This window comes from Tasmannia lanceolata, unplaced genomic scaffold, assembly GCF_043159265.1.
Source record: "Tasmannia lanceolata isolate RefF3 unplaced genomic scaffold, GAP_Taslan_0.1 ptg000015l, whole genome shotgun sequence".
Classification (NCBI taxonomy): domain Eukaryota; kingdom Viridiplantae; phylum Streptophyta; class Magnoliopsida; order Canellales; family Winteraceae; genus Tasmannia; species Tasmannia lanceolata.
Window position 1 is genome coordinate 54407944 of NW_027518692.1, and position 20112 is coordinate 54428055.

The 20112-nt window shown below is 37.6% G+C and overlaps 2 protein-coding genes across 2 annotated transcripts; one reads left to right on the plus strand and one right to left on the minus strand.

Annotated features, from left to right (window-relative positions):
• The first annotated feature begins 903 nt into the window (after positions 1 to 903).
• LOC143892092 (monocopper oxidase-like protein SKU5) lies at positions 904 to 9110 on the plus strand. Its single transcript, XM_077396560.1, has 10 exons — positions 904 to 1050; positions 2068 to 2177; positions 4029 to 4299; positions 4661 to 4778; positions 5351 to 5711; positions 6500 to 6868; positions 7039 to 7117; positions 7802 to 7979; positions 8089 to 8167; positions 8644 to 9110. Exons 1-10 carry the CDS (start codon positions 904 to 906, stop codon positions 8777 to 8779), a joined length of 1848 nt encoding a protein of 615 aa, XP_077252675.1. The 3' UTR covers positions 8780 to 9110.
• A 4732-nt stretch (positions 9111 to 13842) lies between these two features.
• LOC143892456 (uncharacterized) lies at positions 13843 to 18423 on the minus strand. The gene is made up of 10 exons (XM_077397079.1): positions 18139 to 18423; positions 17083 to 17267; positions 16679 to 16716; positions 16321 to 16429; positions 16203 to 16226; positions 15580 to 15648; positions 15449 to 15487; positions 15164 to 15296; positions 14984 to 15047; positions 13843 to 14484 (listed from the first exon to the last, which is right to left on the minus strand). The coding sequence occupies exons 1-10, from the start codon at positions 18179 to 18181 to the stop codon at positions 14067 to 14069; spliced, it is 1122 nt and encodes a 373-aa protein (XP_077253194.1). The 5' UTR covers positions 18182 to 18423; the 3' UTR covers positions 13843 to 14066.
• Between the last annotated feature and the right edge of the window lie 1689 nt (positions 18424 to 20112).

Genomic DNA, 20112 nt, shown 5'->3' on the forward strand with positions numbered 1-20112 from the left:
CATAGTCCGAGGTGTTTTGAAAGGAGCTGATTATTGAACTGTTGGGAGTTGCCAGTTTGGCCCAAACCAGTTCAAACTTTGGTACTTTAAAATCCTAGAGATCACCGTAAATTTTTTGGGGTTTTACATTGGAACAGAATGTCATTCCCAGGGAGCATAATATAGGATTGCTATAGTAACTCATCCCATTTCTGTTAGACATATTGTGGTGGGAGTGGATATGAAAAAATAAATAAATAAAGAAAGGTAGTTCCAAATGGTATGATCTTACTGTGGATGAGGAAATCCACTCCCAGGGGTGTATTTTGTTGAGTACCTAAAAAAGCATACGACTCCATACTTGCAATATTTCAACCTGAAATGATATTTCCACACCCTTTTCCAGCACTTCAACTCCCACCCCTGCTGCTTGTTCTGAAGATGACTATTTTCAGGAATGATCAAAACAAAAGAGGAAAAGGGGTGGAGAGTTCAGCCAGCTTTTATAAAAGACAAACTAAAATGGTTGTAGATGGTGGAAGAGGGTGTGGAAATATCAAATCGTTATTCAAACAATAGTTGAATATAGGCCGGCAGTTAGAAGTGATGAATGATCGATGCATTAATCTTTCAACAAGGGAGGAAAAAATACCATAGAGAGATTGCCAAAACAAAGCTGGAAAATGCCGGAGTCCACAAGAGAAACGAAAAAAACAAGAGAACATATTTTCTTCATCATCCTTTCTTTTGTTTAGAGGCATTTGGAAACAAGGAACCATTCCTATCTCCATTTTATCTTTTCATTTCTTATTCCTCTTGGGAAACTCCACCTTACACACTACAAATACTACCCATTCACATCTCTTCCCTGCTTTGAGAGTTGAGGCTAATCTGAAACAGCACATACTTTGTCATCCTTCCCTCATGGACTCCACCGGCCGACGTGGGCCGTTGATCTTGTGGGCAGCCACACTCGTGCTCCTCATCAGAAACATCGGAGCCGCCGATATCTATCTCGAATGGAGTGTCTCCTTAGATTCAACCATTCATCCTGTTAATGTCTCTATACCGGTATCAAAACTGTAACCACTCGTGTCGGATCTTGTCATATATAAACTTGCTAGTATTTAGTCCCTATTTGGATTGCAGGAAACACATTTCTCGTGGATTTTTTTTTTCTTAGGCCCTGTTTGGATTGCAAGAAAGAAATTTTTCTTTGGAAAAGATTTTCTTTGATGGATTTAGAGGGAAATGATATGATTATGGCTAATTTAAAGTAATATTGTAATAAATTGAGGGTCCCTTTTAAGTAAAACTTAAAAAGGTTTGGTTCAAGTTATCTTTTTTCATGTGTTAAAAAATAAGAAAATTTACAAGTAGTTATCCTTTCTAAACTTTTCCGAAAAATTCCCGCAATCCAAACAACGCCGCGGGCTCCATTTTATTCGACGTAAAATGGGCCTAAAACAAATTTTAAGCACATTTTTTCAATTAAAAATGGGCGTAAAATTTATTTCGCACCCATTTTACATCTAAAGAAATAGAGCCTTAGGAAAATAAGATTTTGTTTCAATAATTTAGAGGGAAATAATATCTTTATGGCTTACTTAGATAGATATCATTATAAATGAAGGCCTCTCCAAATAAAATTTGAACCAATGTGGTTCAAGTTTCTTTCTATGAGGTGTGATCAAACAATGAAAAAACAAGAATTTCTTGGGAAGTTATTCTTTTCCATACTATTTCTAAAATATTCCTGCAAAAGAAATGATATTCTGACTCCCATATTTGAAAATTGCACTCTTTTCTTCAATTTACACCTTTCTATTACTCCCTTTTCTTCCCTGGGCCACCCCTTTAGTGTATTACTATTTATGAATACTTTTTTACACTTGAAGGGATGGCCCAGGGAAGAAAAGGGTGTGAACATATCATTTCCCTTTTCTAACTAGCATTTTAACAGTTGTAACAATTCTAAAAATGCTATCAACATTCAATCAGAATATGTTTTAAAGTTAGAACTGCCATTATCAAAATATGGAGTGCGGATATCATTTTGTTAATTAGCATTTTTTATAGGGTGAGCAGGTGATCACAGTAAACGGAATGTTCCCGGGACCCCTCCTCAATACGACGACCAACGACAATGTTCAAATCAACATCTTTAACAATATGGACGAGCCATTACTCATGACATGGTGTGTATAGCTCGGAAAATCTACAAAAAAATATTTCTTCAAACCATAGTTACAAAATTCTCCGAGTAATTGAAATATTCTTAGAAATCCCAAACTTTTGATGCCCATTTTAAACTCCAAAAATTTGAATAATTAAAAAATTCTGTATTTTTTATTGAGGATTTTTTATTGAGGAATGATAGAATGAAGGGCACCATTTCAAAAGCCACTTTCAAGGGCGCCCCATTCGTTAGTTTCATCAAAGTGCATTTAAGATGGCGCCGAAAAATGTGGATGCTGCAGGGAAAAATGAAAACGGCTTTGACTTTTGCTGAAACTGACCAATGGAGGCGCCCTTGAAGTTGGTTTTTGCAAAGGCGCCTTTCATTCTATCATTCCTCTCTTTTAATTAAGTACAAAATTTTCTAACTAAAATCAAATTAATTCCATGAATAAGCTTAAATTTCTCTTAGGGCCCGTTTGGATACCTCATATTTTGTATTTGGATTTGGAATTGAGTTTTGAATACAAAATGAATAGATCCGCCAGCTCATGTTGAGAGAGACAGAGGCTACTTCCTACGGAAGGGGAGAGGTTGAGGAGCAAAGAGGATGGAGGAAAAGATCTGTGGATTTCCAATTACTTATTTCCACAGCATATTTGGAAATCTGATTTTTTCAGTCGGTCGCAGATGTGTAAATCCAAGGATTTGATCTGGATCCAGAGCACAATGCAAAATGGGCTGCAAATGTGAGAAATCCAAATCAAAATCTTCTCGGCATCCAAACGGGCCCCTATATAATTTAAAAATCTCGTGCAAAACTCAAAATTAGTGAAAAAACAACTAATCTAGCAAATGCATGCACTTAACTAACGCTGTCTTTTGTTGTGTACTAACTTTTTCGGCAGATTTTGTCTTATTCAGTAAATTCATTTGAGGTGGCTGTTCTCTCATGCAAAAGTCAACTGCGAAATGGCTTTCCACGAAATTGCCTAGAATCTCTTTAAAAAAAAAAGTATATATATATATATATATATATATATATATATATATATATATATATAGAGAGAGAACGGTTCCTACACATATGTGTAGAGAGTTCTCTACACACTAGCTTAAATTACAGCGGGGGCCCGCATTGTTTGGGTGATCCAAGCCATCCATTTTAAAGGCCCTCACATAGATAGGGTGTCTACAAAAAATCAGATCCATAGGATCATCCCAACCCTACGATTTGTGGAGGTAAAATGGATGTTTTTAAACCTTCACAAATTAGTCAATTTTTTGCCTCCACAGTTCGAATGGTTAGGATGATCCTATGGATCTGATTTTTTGTGGACACCATATCTATGTGAGGGCCTTAAAAATGAATGGTTTGGATCACCCAAATAATGTGCCCCCCACTGTATTTTAAGCTAGTGTGTAGATAACTTATCTACACATATGTGTAGGAACTGTTTTCTCATATATATATATATATATATATCGTAGATTTACATCCTGTAAATAGATAAACGCAGGCATTTATTCCAATTCTTTAATGAATTCTTGCTGTATTAGCCAAAATTTTTGAACATTTCCATGGATGGATTATTCCCAAATCCAACTTTATAACTATGCTTTGAACATGATTATTTGAAACAATGAAACCCCTTTCTTCGTTATAAGCTTCTACTTTCACTGGCATTTGCACAAATTTACAATTCCCAAGGACCTCTTACAACCAATGCTAATTAAGATATTTTACATACATAGTGAAAGTGGGAATGAATATAAAGGGAGAGAGTGTAATTATAAAATAAACTCTCCATTCCTATAGTTATCAAACTATTAATATTATCAAATGCTAATTAGAGAAGTTAATGATTTAGGAATGGAATACAACAGAGGCTAAACTCGTGGCAAGACGGAGTGTCCGGAACGAATTGCCCGATCCAATCTGGTACTAGCTGGACATACAATTTCCAAATGAAGGATCAGATCGGCAGCTTCTTCTACTTCCCCTCAACTCGCTTCCAGAAGGCCGCCGGAGGATACGGGCCCATTAGGATCAACAATCGTAATCTCATCCTCATCCCCTTCGCCAAACCCGAAGCTGAGTATGACCTTCTCATTGGGGATTGGTATTCCATACCCTACAAGGTAATAATCCTTAGTCCTCTCCTTTAATTAACAAACTTATTATTATTATTAGGGAAATAATATTTCCACTCCCTCTTCAATCATTTCCACACCATTTTCTTTCTCTCTTCTTTAAAATATCTGCATTTCCACATCCTTTTGTTTGTATTTTTCTTCATTTTCAGTAAAAGATAAACAAAAGGGGGTGGAAATATCATTTTTGTTATTATTATTATAAGTAGGATTAACTTAGGGGAGTGATAAATAGACTCCCATATATCTTAAATCGACTCCCATGTGTCTTTCTATCTCCTCTGGGTTAGAGAGAGAAAGAGGACAGAGATAAGTTAACCTCCCTTTTTATCTCTCTTATTTGTAACAGGCCGGTCGTGAGATTGTGGGGGACCGATTTGGGCTAGGTTTACCTACTGCCATTCTAATGAATGGAAAAGCCCCTTACACAATGGGCTTACCCTCTGAGTCCTTCGATGTCGCTCAAGGTACTTGAACTTGAATTCGTCACTTTTATTAGACAATAACCTTCTCTACACTTCCTCTAGTATAAAAATTACTAAAAATTCCCACATCATGTTGCATATGCTAAATTTTTTTCATAAAAAGTATGCCTTGAAAATTAAACCATTCTCCTTCATCCACTTGGAAAGCACACGAAAGAGTTTATATGTGACTTATTGGCTTTTATCGTGTACTATACTTCTGTAAAATTGACAATGTACACTCCTTGAGTTAGCCATATACCTGCTAACCACACTGACTGCATGTAAAATATCAGGTCCAATGTCTAACATGACTGAATGTAATATTTTACAAGTTCGAAATTTAATAGGAAAACGATAATGAGACCGGGAGTATGACCTAGGGGACCTTCAATGAGAATATGATTTCCCAAATCATGAGGGCTGGCTCACATCACTTGTGATGTTGTGGCGTGAATCAATTTGTTTGGTCCTACTCTAGGTTTCCCTAGCATTGCTCAATTTAATAATAACAAAACTGAACTTGAGCTTAGGCTTAATTTCATCCACTTTGGCCTTGATTGTTTGATTTGCAGGGAAGACGTATCGTCTTAGGATATCGAATGTTGGAAGCGCATTGAGCCTTAATTTCAGGATTCAAAACCATCAAATGGTGTTGGTGGAAACAGAGGGATCTTACCCCAACCAGATAACACTGGATTCCTTGGATGTTCATGTTGGCCAGTCGTATTCAGTTCTTGTCACGGCGAACCAGAGCGTTGGAGATTATTACATGGTAGCATCCCCGACACAAGTAAACTCCTCCTCTTCTCCACGCACACTTGGTGTAGGAGTGCTTCACTATGCTGGATCCACCACCCCGCCAAACGGCCCGCTGCCCGTTGGACCCAATCAATTGGATAGAGATTTCTCTGTCAATCAAGCCAAATCCATCAGGTAATTTTTTTTCCAAAAAAATACTGTACAGCTTATACCATAGGATGATCCAAACCATCCATTTGACGGGCCATGTTGTACCTAAAAATCATTTCCGTATCATCATCCTGGCACTATGATCTATAGATCTATAGAGGAACTGCATATATTATGAAAACCTCTATAGATTGGAGGGTTGGGATCATCGTATGGAGATGATTTTTGGGGCACAATGTATTTTAAGTTGTGGCCCATCGAATGGATGGTTTGGATCATCCTATGGTATAAGGTAGAGTATCTTTTTGAAAAATACAGCACTATACCGGTTTACACAATATAAAAACTAAAGTATCGGTTATGGGTTCAAGTCTGCTCAAGAGTATAGTTTTGTTCTATGAAACAACCTATTTCTTTAGGTTGGCCATCCACGTGGATTTTTAATATGAAGGAGTTGTTGGATTTTGAACCCAAGACCTGCCGTGCTTGTTCTTGTACTATACTGCTATTTGTTCCGATTGGAACCCATGGCTTACGCCTTACATTTAGGGACGTGACTCTTGTTTTTCTACTCAGTTGATTTGGCTGTCTTAAACTATGCTGTCTTGAATTGGTCGGGAGACAGCTTGGGGTTGTTCCAAAAGAGATGTTTAGCTCTGGTTACCATGTGAAACAACCAATTACTCCAAAAGCTTATGCTACTAGAGTTGGTGTTATTTAATCATTTAATCTTCAACAAAAAAGAAAGAAAGATGATCTAGATGATTATCATGTTGATCAAGATTAATCAATTGTAGCGGCGGGATGTGCAGGTGGAACATGACAGCTGGGGCTGCTCGGCCTAACCCACAAGGAACTTTCAATGTAACAAATGTCACGCTAACGCAGACCTTCGTCCTCCATGGTTCGAAGGTAGCAGCAGACTTTCGCTACCTCTACACTGTAAACAATGTTTCCTACATGACACCCCCAACCCCATTGAAGCTAGCAGATTACTATGTCAATGGCTCCGGAGTTTACCAACTAGACGCATTCCCCGTGGACTCTATCAAAGCTGTATCTGCGGTTGAGACTTCGGTTGTTACTGGAATCCACAAGGGTTGGATTGAGATAGTTTTTAAGAATGATCTTGATGTCATGGATTCTTGGCATTTGGATGGGTTCGGCTTCTATGTGGTTGGGTAAGCAGCATCATCATCATCATCTATTTATTTATTTTAATGTGAATTTGATGCTTATTTTTTGAATATTATTAAACCCCTTTAGTATATTGTTGTTTGAATGATCAAATTTCAAGATTAAAGTTGAATGCAGAAAATGATAGAGATGTTTGATGGTGTTTGGTCTTTAGTTTTGGTGATGGAGAGTGGAGCTCGGCCTCTCGAGAAAGCTACAACCTTTTTGATCCAGTGGTGCGCTCCACTGTTCAGGTCTCTCTCTGTCTCTGTCTCTCTCTCTCTCTCTCCCCTATGATCACACACATCTCCCATGCATTTTATTATCGTGCCTTCTAGATCATGATTGATCAAAAGTCATTCATGTAAATGTGATTCACCTCACTAATTTAGATAGTTCAATGCCCAAATTTTTTTTATCAGGTGATCTAACTATCTGATCAAGAAATGTGAAAAATTACAAAATATAAATATGCAGCAATTCAGATTTAGTGGCCAAAACTAAACTAAGGTGAAACTAAATAACTATCAGGTGATTTAGTTAATTTTTGGGCTTTGGTTAATCTAAGGTGAAACTAAACTATGATGAGTTCATATCAATTAATGTGAGCTCAATGTGCATGGCATACCTAGGAAGCATGATAATACAATGCACACACATTTAATTCATACGAGGTGGCACTTCTATCTTGAAAAAGAGGCCGCGAAATGGCTTTCTACGAAATTGGCTATACATATAATATGTGTACGCAAGTGTGCTTTGGTGTTCAATGGCAGCTCTCACTTCTTTTTGCTTTACTCTTACCTTGTAATCATCTCCAATTTAAGTATCTAGGTAGATAGATAGATAGGGACATAAAAACATGAATACTCAACTCAACTAAGCTTTTGTCCCAAACTAGAATGAATGTGATAAATAAAATGGACGTATTTGAGCAGGTGTATCCAGGGGGATGGAGTGCAGTTTATGCATTCCTTGACAATCCTGGGATGTGGAACTTGCGATCTCAACACCTAGCCAATTGGTATTTGGGTCAAGAAATTTATGTCAGAGTTTTCGACCCTGATCCCAACCCTGCCAAAGAGCGCCCTCCTCCTCAAAACCTACTCCTTTGCGGTTTGTCTCTCACCATTACTACTACCAAGTACTCTTGAAATTGATGTCAGTTTAACATTTCATTTCTTTCCATTTAACTTACTAATAGGTGTTTGATTGTATTTTACAGGGATGTTTGAATCTGGAGCCCCCACGCCATTACCACAACCTTCATCTGGAGCCTCCGTGCCATCACCACAACCTTCAAGGTGATATGGGTCAGTTGGAATTGCTTGAAAGAAACAAACAACGACCCTCTTTCCCCATATTTGGAATTCGTTTATTTCTTTCTCCACCATTATTTCCACCCAACTTTAATTTGGAATTAGTATATGTTCTCTCTCTCTCTCTCTCAAATTAAGTTGAATATATAATGAATGAGGAATTTTTATTTTTTTTTGAATGATGAATGATAAATATTCCAAAGAAATGAATGATGAATTAATTTGAATATATGCAAAAGAAATTTATGATGGATGATAAAGTTGTTTTTTCTTGGCATTCATAGAAATATGGAATCGTTGGAAGAATTTTAATGGACTTGTGCATGTACAGCATGTGCTTTGGCTTTTATAAAAACCAAATTGCAGAGGATGTTTGATTGAAGTAAAGAGTAATCTAGGTCGGCTCATAGACCGTTAGTGATCAAAAAGGTTTTGAGCCGGACATGGTTTCATATTTGCAGGCCCTGTACCAAGGAAGAGTGTCAAAGAAACTCTGGAGGCTACTTCCACCATGGAAGCGAAATTCACTGCATGCTTCAAGTCTTTATGTCATGCATTGTGATTGCAAAATTTTGTCTCAGAGATTTGGGTTATTGATACTATCAAGAAATTGCTCAGAATTTATTATGAAATTTCTGTTGCAATTTTCTTTTCCATAAACAATAAATTTGGAGGCCCACACTTACAGGCATTAAGGCGCTTGATGTGAGGAAAAGGGTTCAATATGTGACACTATCTAGTAGAGCAAATAAGCACCACACTTATGTTGGCAGACTCTATGACCAAAGGCTTACCAAATAAGGTTTTTAAGGAGTATGCTACGCACATGAGATTGACGGATAAGTATGCTTATGTTGAATAATGAGTCTGTTCAGACATCTTGTATTATAGTCTCAATATGATTTATTGATAATAATAATTTTTTTGCTCCTCCAATATTGTTATTGTGCACATAATGTGGACCATTGCGTTTCTTTTATTCATATTGGTGAAGGTGCTAGCTTTCTGACCATGGGATGGTCATTGGGTTGAATAACTGATTCGATAGATAGATGATTCATTATTAATAACTTCATTAAATGAAATGTTTGTGAAGGTTATTGGACATTGTTGCAACATTAATGAATGATAACCATATTGAATTAAGTCTTGAGGCCTATGAAGGTCAAGTATGAGAATATAAAGTTTCTTCTGTTTGTTGGCCTTGCAAAGACCTTAAGCTCAGTTGGTTACAATGTGGGTTGCGTCCATTAACATGCGATGATTGTACTGACTGGATCAGTTATTAGGATTATCACCTGCTCCCTTTCCTCCTCTGTAGGAATATGGGAGAAAAGAAACATGTTCTTTTTTTTTCTTCAACTTTTTAAGAACCCACTTGGCCTCCGCACTTGATCATAACAACTCCATAAGGCTTTGTGTTTCTAGACAACGGGAGGACACCATCTTCCTAGAGGTGACTGAAAGAGTGAAGTTCCAAGTTTAAGAAGAACAAGAAGTCCAAGACCTAACCAGAGTGACCGCTGAAAATCAGAAAACATGGCAATAAGTATGCTAGAACTTTGATTTTATCCACTTTGAATGGCTAGAACTACTGATCAGTGGACCAACAAATCGTGCCTTTTTATCCTACAAACAAGGTTCAGAAACAGAAGAATTCCATTAGGACCGAGCTCGAAGGCCTACGGACAAACATTTTGATAATCTTATCCATATTAATTTGCCCCAATCTTATACATCGCTTATGTTTTGGATTCATAGTCTCTCTTTTCTCTTTTAAGGGGTCTTGTACAAATAGTTGTACTGGACTCAATGCAATTAATGGTACCATTCATTAGATTTAATAAATAAAGCCCACTACCTAAAGTATTAGAAGCCACAAATTTATTATTATACCAATTCGTAACTCTATCAGCAAGTAAAATTCAATCTGTCGAAGAAATAATTCTAAAAACAGAAATCAAATTTCTATAAATATCTGGCACATAAATATGGTCATTAAAACTTAAAATTCTTCCTTCTAACAAAACTAAATGAAATGTTCTTATGGAGTCAACAGCAACTCTTGCATCAATCCTCGTCTTCGGGTATCTATAACCTTTATTTAGCCTTCCATGCTCTTGACTTCCCTGCAATATATTGCAAATGTGTAAGGTGACACCTAAGTCTATATTCTAGAAATTGGCAGGACTAACTAGCAGATTGGTTTATATGATGAAACAATCTAATATACTTTTCCAAGGTTGCAATTGTGTTTCCAATGCCCATGATTTCTATATAGTGAAAGAAGCTTCTTTTTTCTTTGCCCTTTTATTTTTAGCCACTCCCTTGCCCACACCATTTTTACTGAGTCCTTTTATAGGTTCGAACTTGGAAGGGACAATTCCTACGATCAGATGGTTTACTTTTAGGCTACTGATATTGGCCAGCATGGATCTATATCACTATATGAATCTCCTGCGTCTCTTATCACTGGTGTCGTCCACGGCTTCCTTGTCGACGCGAAGGGACCGCAAAGCCCTAAATGTAAGGGTGGTCGATTGAAGAGGAGGTTGGGTTTAGTTTATAATTGAACAAAAGCAAGGAGCCTTTTGTCATTCCTTTCCCTGGATCGAAAAAAAACACATTTTTTGTGTGTGCGCGAAACATATGGGTAAACTATTTGATTGATCAGGAACAATCGAACTGTTTTCGGCATTTGTTTCTCCTCAGGAACAAGGTCTGATGTGTTTCACGAGATATGGTTGGTTTTTAAAAACAGACTTTCCAATTGAAATATTATTTCATGGATGAAAATGGGAGAATTTTGAATCTCTATAACCCCACATTTCTTTTACAACAAACATGGTAGTTTAAAATAGAAATAAATGATTTCTAATGAATTCATACAAAGATGCATGCCACACACACAGTATTGAAGCTTATCTATTACATGAGTCCTTCCTGAAGTCCTGACTTTACGCATCACTTTGATTGCTTCCGCCTCTCCATTTGTGATTTATAAAAGAGCTCCTTGTGGCGAGAAAGCGAAGAGGGGGATCCAACTAAAATGAAATTTCCTTATACCTGGGGCAATACTGCGTCGAGCATTGATGAAGTACTGGCCATGAATGTGTCAGTGATAGTCAATGTCTTCTAGCCAGGCACATATCTAGGAACCATTTCCTCTCATATCGTACTCGTATCACTCGTTCCTTCTCCCCATTACTCATATATAGGGCACTACCCTTACTACTAGAGCGAGAGAATAAAGACTCGAACGAGACAGACGAGCTTTAGCGCCATTTAAGTCATGTTCTACTTCTGGAATACTAATACGATGAGGTCACTTTGTCTCAATAATGAGCACCTTTTACTTGGAAGTGCTCGTTGCCTTCAGGCACGACACAGCAGTGACTATACCGACAAGAGAGTGATCGAATCCCTTCTATGGTTTCACATGAGAAACATACATGTCCAATTGAACTATGAGCTAGAGGTCTTTCTAAAAGGGGGTGCGCTAAGGCCCTTTAGTTTGATTGCTAGGTCAGGCCTTGCTGGTTCGCTTTCGCGCTATATTGGCTAAACAATCATTTAGTTATGCCATTTTGGGCTTTGCTCTAACCGAAGTTGTTGCATCGTTTGCCCCAATGATGGTGTTTCTGATCTCATTCAAGAAAGAAGGTTCAATATAAGGATTGCTAATCCTTTATCCAAACATAGGTAGTCATTTTGCCCCAAACGTAAGGGGGGAAGAAATTCCATCATCGTAAGACGGTCAAATAGGTTTTCAAAAACATACATATACATTGCCCCAAAAAGGCCATAAGTTGTACATGTGTTTGACCAGGAGGAGCATAGGGGGGCGCTTTAGTAAAGGGGGAAACAAGAGATGGAGAATCAGAATTGTTGTTTTAGCCGCCCCCTCCACTATAAGGGCCAGAAAATTGGGACAATCAGATCTTTTAGCGGCCCCTCTCCTACTGAGAGGGGCCACAATGTCTAGAACCTATATTTGTGTTCCTTCATTTAGGGAAGTAAGAGAAAAGCAAAATGTCTTCCAGCTGTCAAAGGTTTATTGCAGTTCCCAACAAGCTCTAAGAAGCCAGTTAAAAAAGAAAAGACAGAGTTAGTACAACTATCAAAAGATGGTAGTGCCAATATCAATAGCCTAGTTTTGATTGAATCTTTCAGTAACTCGCTAAGTTACCTCCAATTTACTTGTTTTGCAATTCAGCATATGTGACTAAATGACATGAGAAGTGAAGCAAGGACTTGAAGGCATGTTATCATTTTCTCATATTCAATGGGATATGGGTACTTCTATCATTTTTATGAGATATGGGTATTTTTATTTTTATTAGATACTGATAGTTTAGTCAATTTTGATGATAAAGGAGCACTTTTGTCATTTTCATTGAATATGGATTTTTATTTTATTTTTGTTAATTTTCATAAGATATGGATAGTTTTCATTTTTCACTATGGTATTTGTCCTCTCATATGTGATATGGTTATTTGTCATTTTAATTAGGGAAATGATTTCAGCGCTCCAATGTTCTGATAACATGCGCTCCACATGTTTGTCGTCGCTTTAAGAGCTTTTTTGAGAACTATAATATTCCTCTGACACCCCTTTAAATACTACACGACAAAAAATGGAGTGCATGTTTATCAAATCAAATTGGAGCACAGAAATCATTTCCCTTTAATTAAATATGAGTATTTTTGTCATTTTTTCATGAGATATGAGTACTATGAATTCCCCATGAGTCCCAAAAAGTCCATTCAATTTTGAGAAGTCCACGTGAGTCCCAAATGTCCGTGCCTACAAAGTGCAAGTCTCCATAGACTCAAGTTCTCAAAGAGTCATCGGAGCATGAATTGTCTTAAGAATCCCGCGCAACTAAAGTTACTAAACCCCCCAAGTGAACTCCTTCAATTCTCCACTAAACTCCATCTATAATATATGATCAACGCAGCCTTTTCCTTCTCAAACAATTTGGTTTCCTACAATTGCCACAAAACTGCAAGATTACTTCATTTAAGATAAATACCATAGGGGTTGAGCCTCTAGCTCAATGGTAAAGACTTTGTTCTTCAACCATGAGGCCATAGGTTCAATTCCAGCTAAACTACCAAAAAACAAGAGAAGATAGATACCATAGTATAAAGTTGTCCTATACAATTTGTAATGCACTAAAAATCTGTAAATACAAGAATTCATCCATCCACCTTTAAACATGAACAGAAAATCATCAGGCAAGATCCAGTACTCAAAAGCACCAACTGTAACCTAAGGGGGATTTTTTCATGAGCTGCTAACTATGAAGAGCTAACATAATTGTGTGGTACTTCTTTACATGCTTGATTTAGAATTTTCCTCAATATTTCACATTTATTCATTTATCTCTTCATCCTTTTTTATCGATTAAAGTATGAATTTTTTTAATAAGAATAAAATTGTAGAGGAACCCCCCTCTTTGAAGTTCAACATATTTCATTCTACGTTCTTCTTTTCTTATTTAACAACTTAGGAAATACCCATTAAAATTCCCTGCAGGTGCAAGCACTGACAAGAGAACAACATGAAAGAAGAGAAAAAAGAACTTTCATGTTGAAACACAAAGACTAACAAGAGTAATAATTACAGAGGCATTTTCCACAACAGAGGTTAGTCATCCACAATCACTTCAAGCATTTTTCTAGTTCATCGCCAACAGAAGATTATCACCTTTCAAATGCTAAAAATGATCTCGAAGTACATTGGAACTAGACTTGTACAAGCATATGAAACAATATAAAATGACACCAATATAACAAAATGTGAGGAACAATAGTTGCAGAACACTCGCAGTGTCACGTCTGAACTGGAGAGTTAGTTACAATGACAATAAATGCCCACTTACCTTCGCATTTTGACATTGAGAGGCTTTTCTTTGTATGAGCAAACCTTCTCAGCTGCTCTGCGTAATGGCCTTCCAATCAATGATCTTCGTAATCGAGGAGTTTGACATAGCATGGTACAAGGGTCTTGTTCCTCTTCTTTTGTTGGTTTGACAGTGCCATTTGAACTACAAATGGATGAGGAATCTACCAAAGGGGGAACATCAACACGGTCTTGTTCCTCTTCTTTTGTTGGTTTGACAGTGCCATTTGAACTACAAGTGGATGAAGAATCTACCAAAGGGGGAACATCTACATGCATAGCTTCATTGAGCGGCGGGTGGTCGGGGAACTTGGCATCTTCTATCTCAAACAAGTCTTCAGTAGGTTCAGGTTCGTTGGATTTATAAGTACTGGATCTCCTTCGCAAACAAATTCTGTTCAACAAAAAAAAGAAGACATTTTATTCTTAAAATATTTATAAAAACAAACTGATAATAATAAGAGTGATTACACACATAAAAACCAGAGAAATTATAGGGTGGATGGCCGTGTATGCATGTGCAACCCCAAGAAACAGTTGGGCCCACATTATTTCAGTGATCTAAACCGTTCATTTGTTGGGCCATGATGTAGTTATGGTGTGCCTAAAAAAACTTTTCCCTAGGATGATCCTAACCCTCTGATTTGTGGAGGGTTTAAAATGGATGGTACAATATAGAAAACTCCACGGATCAAAGGTTTAGAAACCCCTGTGGTGAAGATTTTCTGGGCACACCCTAAGTCCCTAACTACGTCAAGGTTGACAAATGAAAGGTTTAGATCACCTAATGTGGGCCCTTGTGTTTTTTTGGGCTACACGTCCATGCACGGCGGCTGTACACCATATAAATTACCTAAAAACAAAGGAAACTACAGGCTGATTAAGACACACACCTTTTGTTGTCAACATTTTCCTTTACAGCTACTTGCTCGGTCATAGTAGAAGGGTCGCTCGATGCTGCTAGACATTCATCAATCAAGTTTTTAAATTACAATCACAGTTATAAAAAAGAGAGATCAAAGAACAAGCAATTAATCCCAATATCTATGAACTGGTAGGATATCAAAGATTACATTGATTTCTGGATTGCCGCCTCCTGTTGAGATTACAAGGCTTACTATTAGTATTAGCTCTCTTGGATGTCTCCTCTACCTCCACACACTTAGCAGGTTCCTTCTTTGGTTGAACAGTGGAAGAAGATATCAACTATAAAGATCAAAGCAACTGAAATCCATTATAACAGGTTCCTTCTTTGGTTGAACAGTGGAAGAAGATATCAACTATAAAGATCAAAGCACCTGAAATCCATTATAACCCTGCACACTAAAATCACTAAGGAAATTCGCTTAAGGACTCACCTTGGAGCCAATTTTCTGAGATGGTTTATTCAGTTTCTCCTGTCGATAGGAAGAAAGTTTCAGTTTTTACTGTTTGTTCGGTTTATTAAGTCCAGGATGATTGAACACAGAGCATAGAGGAGCACACTCACCTCCAGTTCTAAATTCTTTGCTTTGAGCACTGCTACTGTACATCCAAACTCATGACGTAGCGCTTTTAGCTACAATGAATAAAACAAAAAATAGAAATTTAACAGAACCCTCATCTCCTCAACAAAACCATGGTGCAGCATCCATAAAAAGGAAAAAAAAGAGAATTGAGTGTGTAGCTGGTATATTGCGATGAATCATGACCATACAAGTTGGTATTATAGTTTAGATGATCTGCCCTGTCCATCTGGGGGCCCTACCGCGGATGGGTCACAATACAAAATCAGGAAATCAACACCAATATGAGAATCCTAACAACCGGGTCAATAGACTTTTGCTCATAGAACATTAACTTGTGTCTGACAGAGCAATTTCGCACCATCGCCCATCCATGGTAGCACCCAATAATGTGCTCGATCATCCAATAGTACAGCGATGAGTATTTTGGTGATTGGTTGGTCGTGATAATTCTCGAGACTCCTTCAAGAGGATTTGAACAGAATTGAAAAATCTGGATCCCTTAACAAAATTCTCATAATTGTGAAATTTGCTTTCATTAGTAAAGAAGGAACACAATTGGGAAATGACAGTAGTCTAATATTGCCGGCTAAAATGAAGAGCTTACCTTGTCTTTACCCAAATTAAGTTCCTGCAGAATGAAAGAGATTCAATCAAGGTCAACAACAATTACCAAAATGACTGAATAATATGGAAAATGGCATCCTAAATGTTAAAATACGAACTGCTAACATCTGACTGTTGACTTTAGCAAGCTGCCAATTCTGTTGTTGTGTTTTCTGTAAGTTGAACCGCAGTTTATGCAACTCGAGGCTGCTCAGCTCAATATATTTACTAGAAACAAACGTTAAGAAAATATTCCAACAAAAAGATAATAATATAAATAAGCTAAAAACAGGAGGAATTTCAGATCCATTGGTTAACCAAACATTAAGAAAATATTCCAACATAATATAAATAAGCTAAAAACAGGAGGAATTTCAGATCCATTGGTTAACTGGAAAACAAAAACAACAACTATTTCCCTCCTCACAATACAAATAAAATGCTGAAAGATGAGAAATCAAGATAGTGAAAGGATACTTTCTCTCCGCAAGAAGACTCAGAAGTGCAGTTTTTTCCTGGAATCACATTACCGGAAGAAAATCAGTTGTAGACCCAGGAAATTAACCGCAAAATGTTAAATAAATGATTAAATAGCACCAACTCTAACCAGCTTAAGCTTTTGGAATAATTGGTTGTTTCACATGGTATCAAAGCTATTGCCTCATGCCAGGTCCTAGGTTCAAAACTCAACAACTCCTTGATATTAAAAATCCCACGTGGACGATCAACCCAAAAAAAGAGGGGCCACACACGAGGGGGAGTTGAAGTATAAATGATTAAATAACACCAACTCCAACAGCTTAATCTTTCGGAGTAATTGGTTGTTTCACAACTAAACCGCAAAAGGATAAATTGATAGAAAGTGGAAGAAGGTTGAATACCTTGTGGAGCTGATCTATGTAATCCTTGGATGTGAAAGAAGTGCATCTTTGATTTTCAATTTTGGAATCAGATGATCTCTGCTGGTGCGTGTTTGTTATGTCAGAGAGTCGTTTCCTCATGAGGCCGCCAAAAGTAGAGGTCTTGAATGAAATTGTCTCTTCTTTCGCCGCCGCCCCCATCATACCTGTCATGATTTGGACCAGCTAATTCAACCAAACCAAACCATAGAAACCCTAACCCTAAAAATCCTAAACGTAAAAACTCTAACCTTAAACTTAACCCTAAGAAGAAATGAGAGAAAAAGAAGAACAACAGAATTAAAAAATTAAATTGTCTCTCCTTTCGTCATCACCGTCGTACCTGACATGATTCGGACCAGGTTATTCAACAAAACCAAACCCAAAAAACCCTAGCCTTAATCCCAAGAAGAAATGGAACTATAGTAAAGAACAACAGAAATGGAAAATTAAATTGTCTCTCCTTTCGTCGTCCCCATCATACCTGACATGATTCGGACCAGCTTATTCAACAAAACCAAACCCTAACCCTAATCTTAAACCTAAGAAGAAATGACTCTAAAGGAAAGAACAACAGAAACGAAAAATTAAGGATTGAGCACCAAAGCCCTCTAGATGGGATGATTCGGACTCAACAAAACCAAAGCCTAAGCATCCTAACCCTAAGAAGAAATGACTCTAAAGGAAAGAACAACAGAAATAAAAAATTAAGGATTAAGCACCAAAGCCCTAGATGGGATGATTCGAATCAGCTTATTCAACAAAACCAAACCCTAATCTTAACCCTAAGAAGAAATGACACTATAGGAAAGAACAGCAGAAATGAAAAAAATACGGATTAAGCACCAAAGCCCTAAATGGGATGATTCGAACCAGCTTATTCAACAAAACCAAACCCCAATCTTAACCCTAACAAGAAATGAGACAAAAATAAAGAAGATCATTAATAAAATATTAAGGGTTAAAAACCTAAAAGCCTGTTTTCTTTCAATTTTTCAAAGAGAGAAATCAGAGAGAGAGAGAGAGATAAATAAATACCTCCTCTATCAACGCCATTTTCAGTATCAACAACGCCTTCCATCGAAACAAGAAAACCCTTTCCTTCTCTCTCTCAGAAATACCCTTTTTTTTGCTCAATCTCTCTTTCAAAAAAACCCTTCTTCTTATTCTTATTCTTCTTTTTCTTCTCACCCTCTTTCTCAATCAACGACAAGGAGAATCAGAAGCACAAGCGCGCACTCTAACAAGCAAAAAGAAAAAAAAATTAAAAGAGAAGGAAAGTAGCAACTGACTAGAAAACGGGCGATAAATGAAAGAGAAAGAAAGCTACAACGGCTTCCCGAAGCAAACTCCGAACCTATTCAAAAAATCCCAAAATCTATCCGAACCCATGATGTCAAACGTGGATGCAGGGGGGCTGTCCCAAGTAAAAAAGATAGGGAATATATATTCCCAAAATCTCTCCGAAAAAGATTGTACGCTCGAGTGTACCAAGCTTATGGTACGCTCGAGTGCCCAATCACATGTGGGTCCACTTTGTTAGGATGATCCAAAGCATTCATTTAAAAGGCCCTTACATAGATGGGGTGTGTACAAAAAATCAGCTCCATAGGATGTGGAGGTCAAAATGGACAGACATTGTTTGTCCACAAATCTACCCATTTTTTCCCTCCACTTTTGGAGGGGTTAGGATGATTCAATGGATCTGATTTTTGGTACACACTCTATCTATGATAGGGCCTTGCAAATGATTGCTTTTGATCACCACAAAAAATGTGGGACTCATGTGATTGGGCACTCGAGCGTACCATAAGCTTGGTACGCTCGAGCGTACAATAAGCTTGATACGCTAGAGCGTACAATCATTTTCCTATATATATATATATATATATATATAAAATAAGAGTGTGCGGTCGAGGACCTAAACACATGGGTCCCACACTTTTTGTAGTAATCAAAACCATTCATTTGCAAGGCCCTATCATAGATAGGGTGTGTACAAAAAATCAGCTCTATTGGATCATCCTAAAACCTCCAAAAGTGGACGGCAAAAATGGGCAGATTTGTGGCAAACAGTGTCTGTCCATTTTACCCTCCACTTTTGGATGGGTTAGGATGATCCTATGGAGCTGATTTTTTGTACACACCCTATCTATGATGGGGTCTTGCAAATGAATGCTTTGGGCCATCCTAACAATGTGAGCCCACATGAGTTTTTGGCCCTCGACCGCACCTACCGCACCTAAGCTTGGTGCGGTCGAGGGCACACACACACACACACACACACACACACACATATATATATATATATATATATATATATATATGAGAAAACTGTTCCTACACATATGTGTAGAGAGTTCTCTACACACTAGCTTAAAATACAGTGGGGGCCCACATTGTTTGGGTGATCGAAGCCATCCATTTTAAAGGCCTCACATAGACAGAGTGTCTACAAAAAATCAGATCCATAGGATCATCCCAACCCTACGATCTGTGGAGGTAAAATGGATGTCTTTAAACCTTCACAAATTAGCCCATTTTTTGCCTCCACAGTTCGAATGGTTAGGATGATCCTATGGATCTGATTTTTTGTGGACACCCTATCTATGTGAGGGCCTTAAAAATGAATATATGAGAAAACGGTTCCTATATATATATATATATATATATATATAATTTTTAGGATCGTGATGGGCCAGGCTTCACCAACGGATCCAGCGGATTGGACCCAAGTTAGGACATTGGCATGGAATTCAACATGATGGATCATAATTGGACCTACATCCATGGTCTAACAAGATTAACCAGCTTGATCGAGATCCAAGTCATAAAACCATGGGACCCTTATATTGATTAAGGGTCCCTTTGGTTGCCTCTAGCTCAATGTTCAAGGTTTTTCCCCTCAACCCGGAGGTTCAATCCTAGCTTACCTATCAAAACAAAAAAGAATGTAAAATGAATATAAATGAAGATAATTTATATAAAAAACCTCCATGGATCATAGGGTTA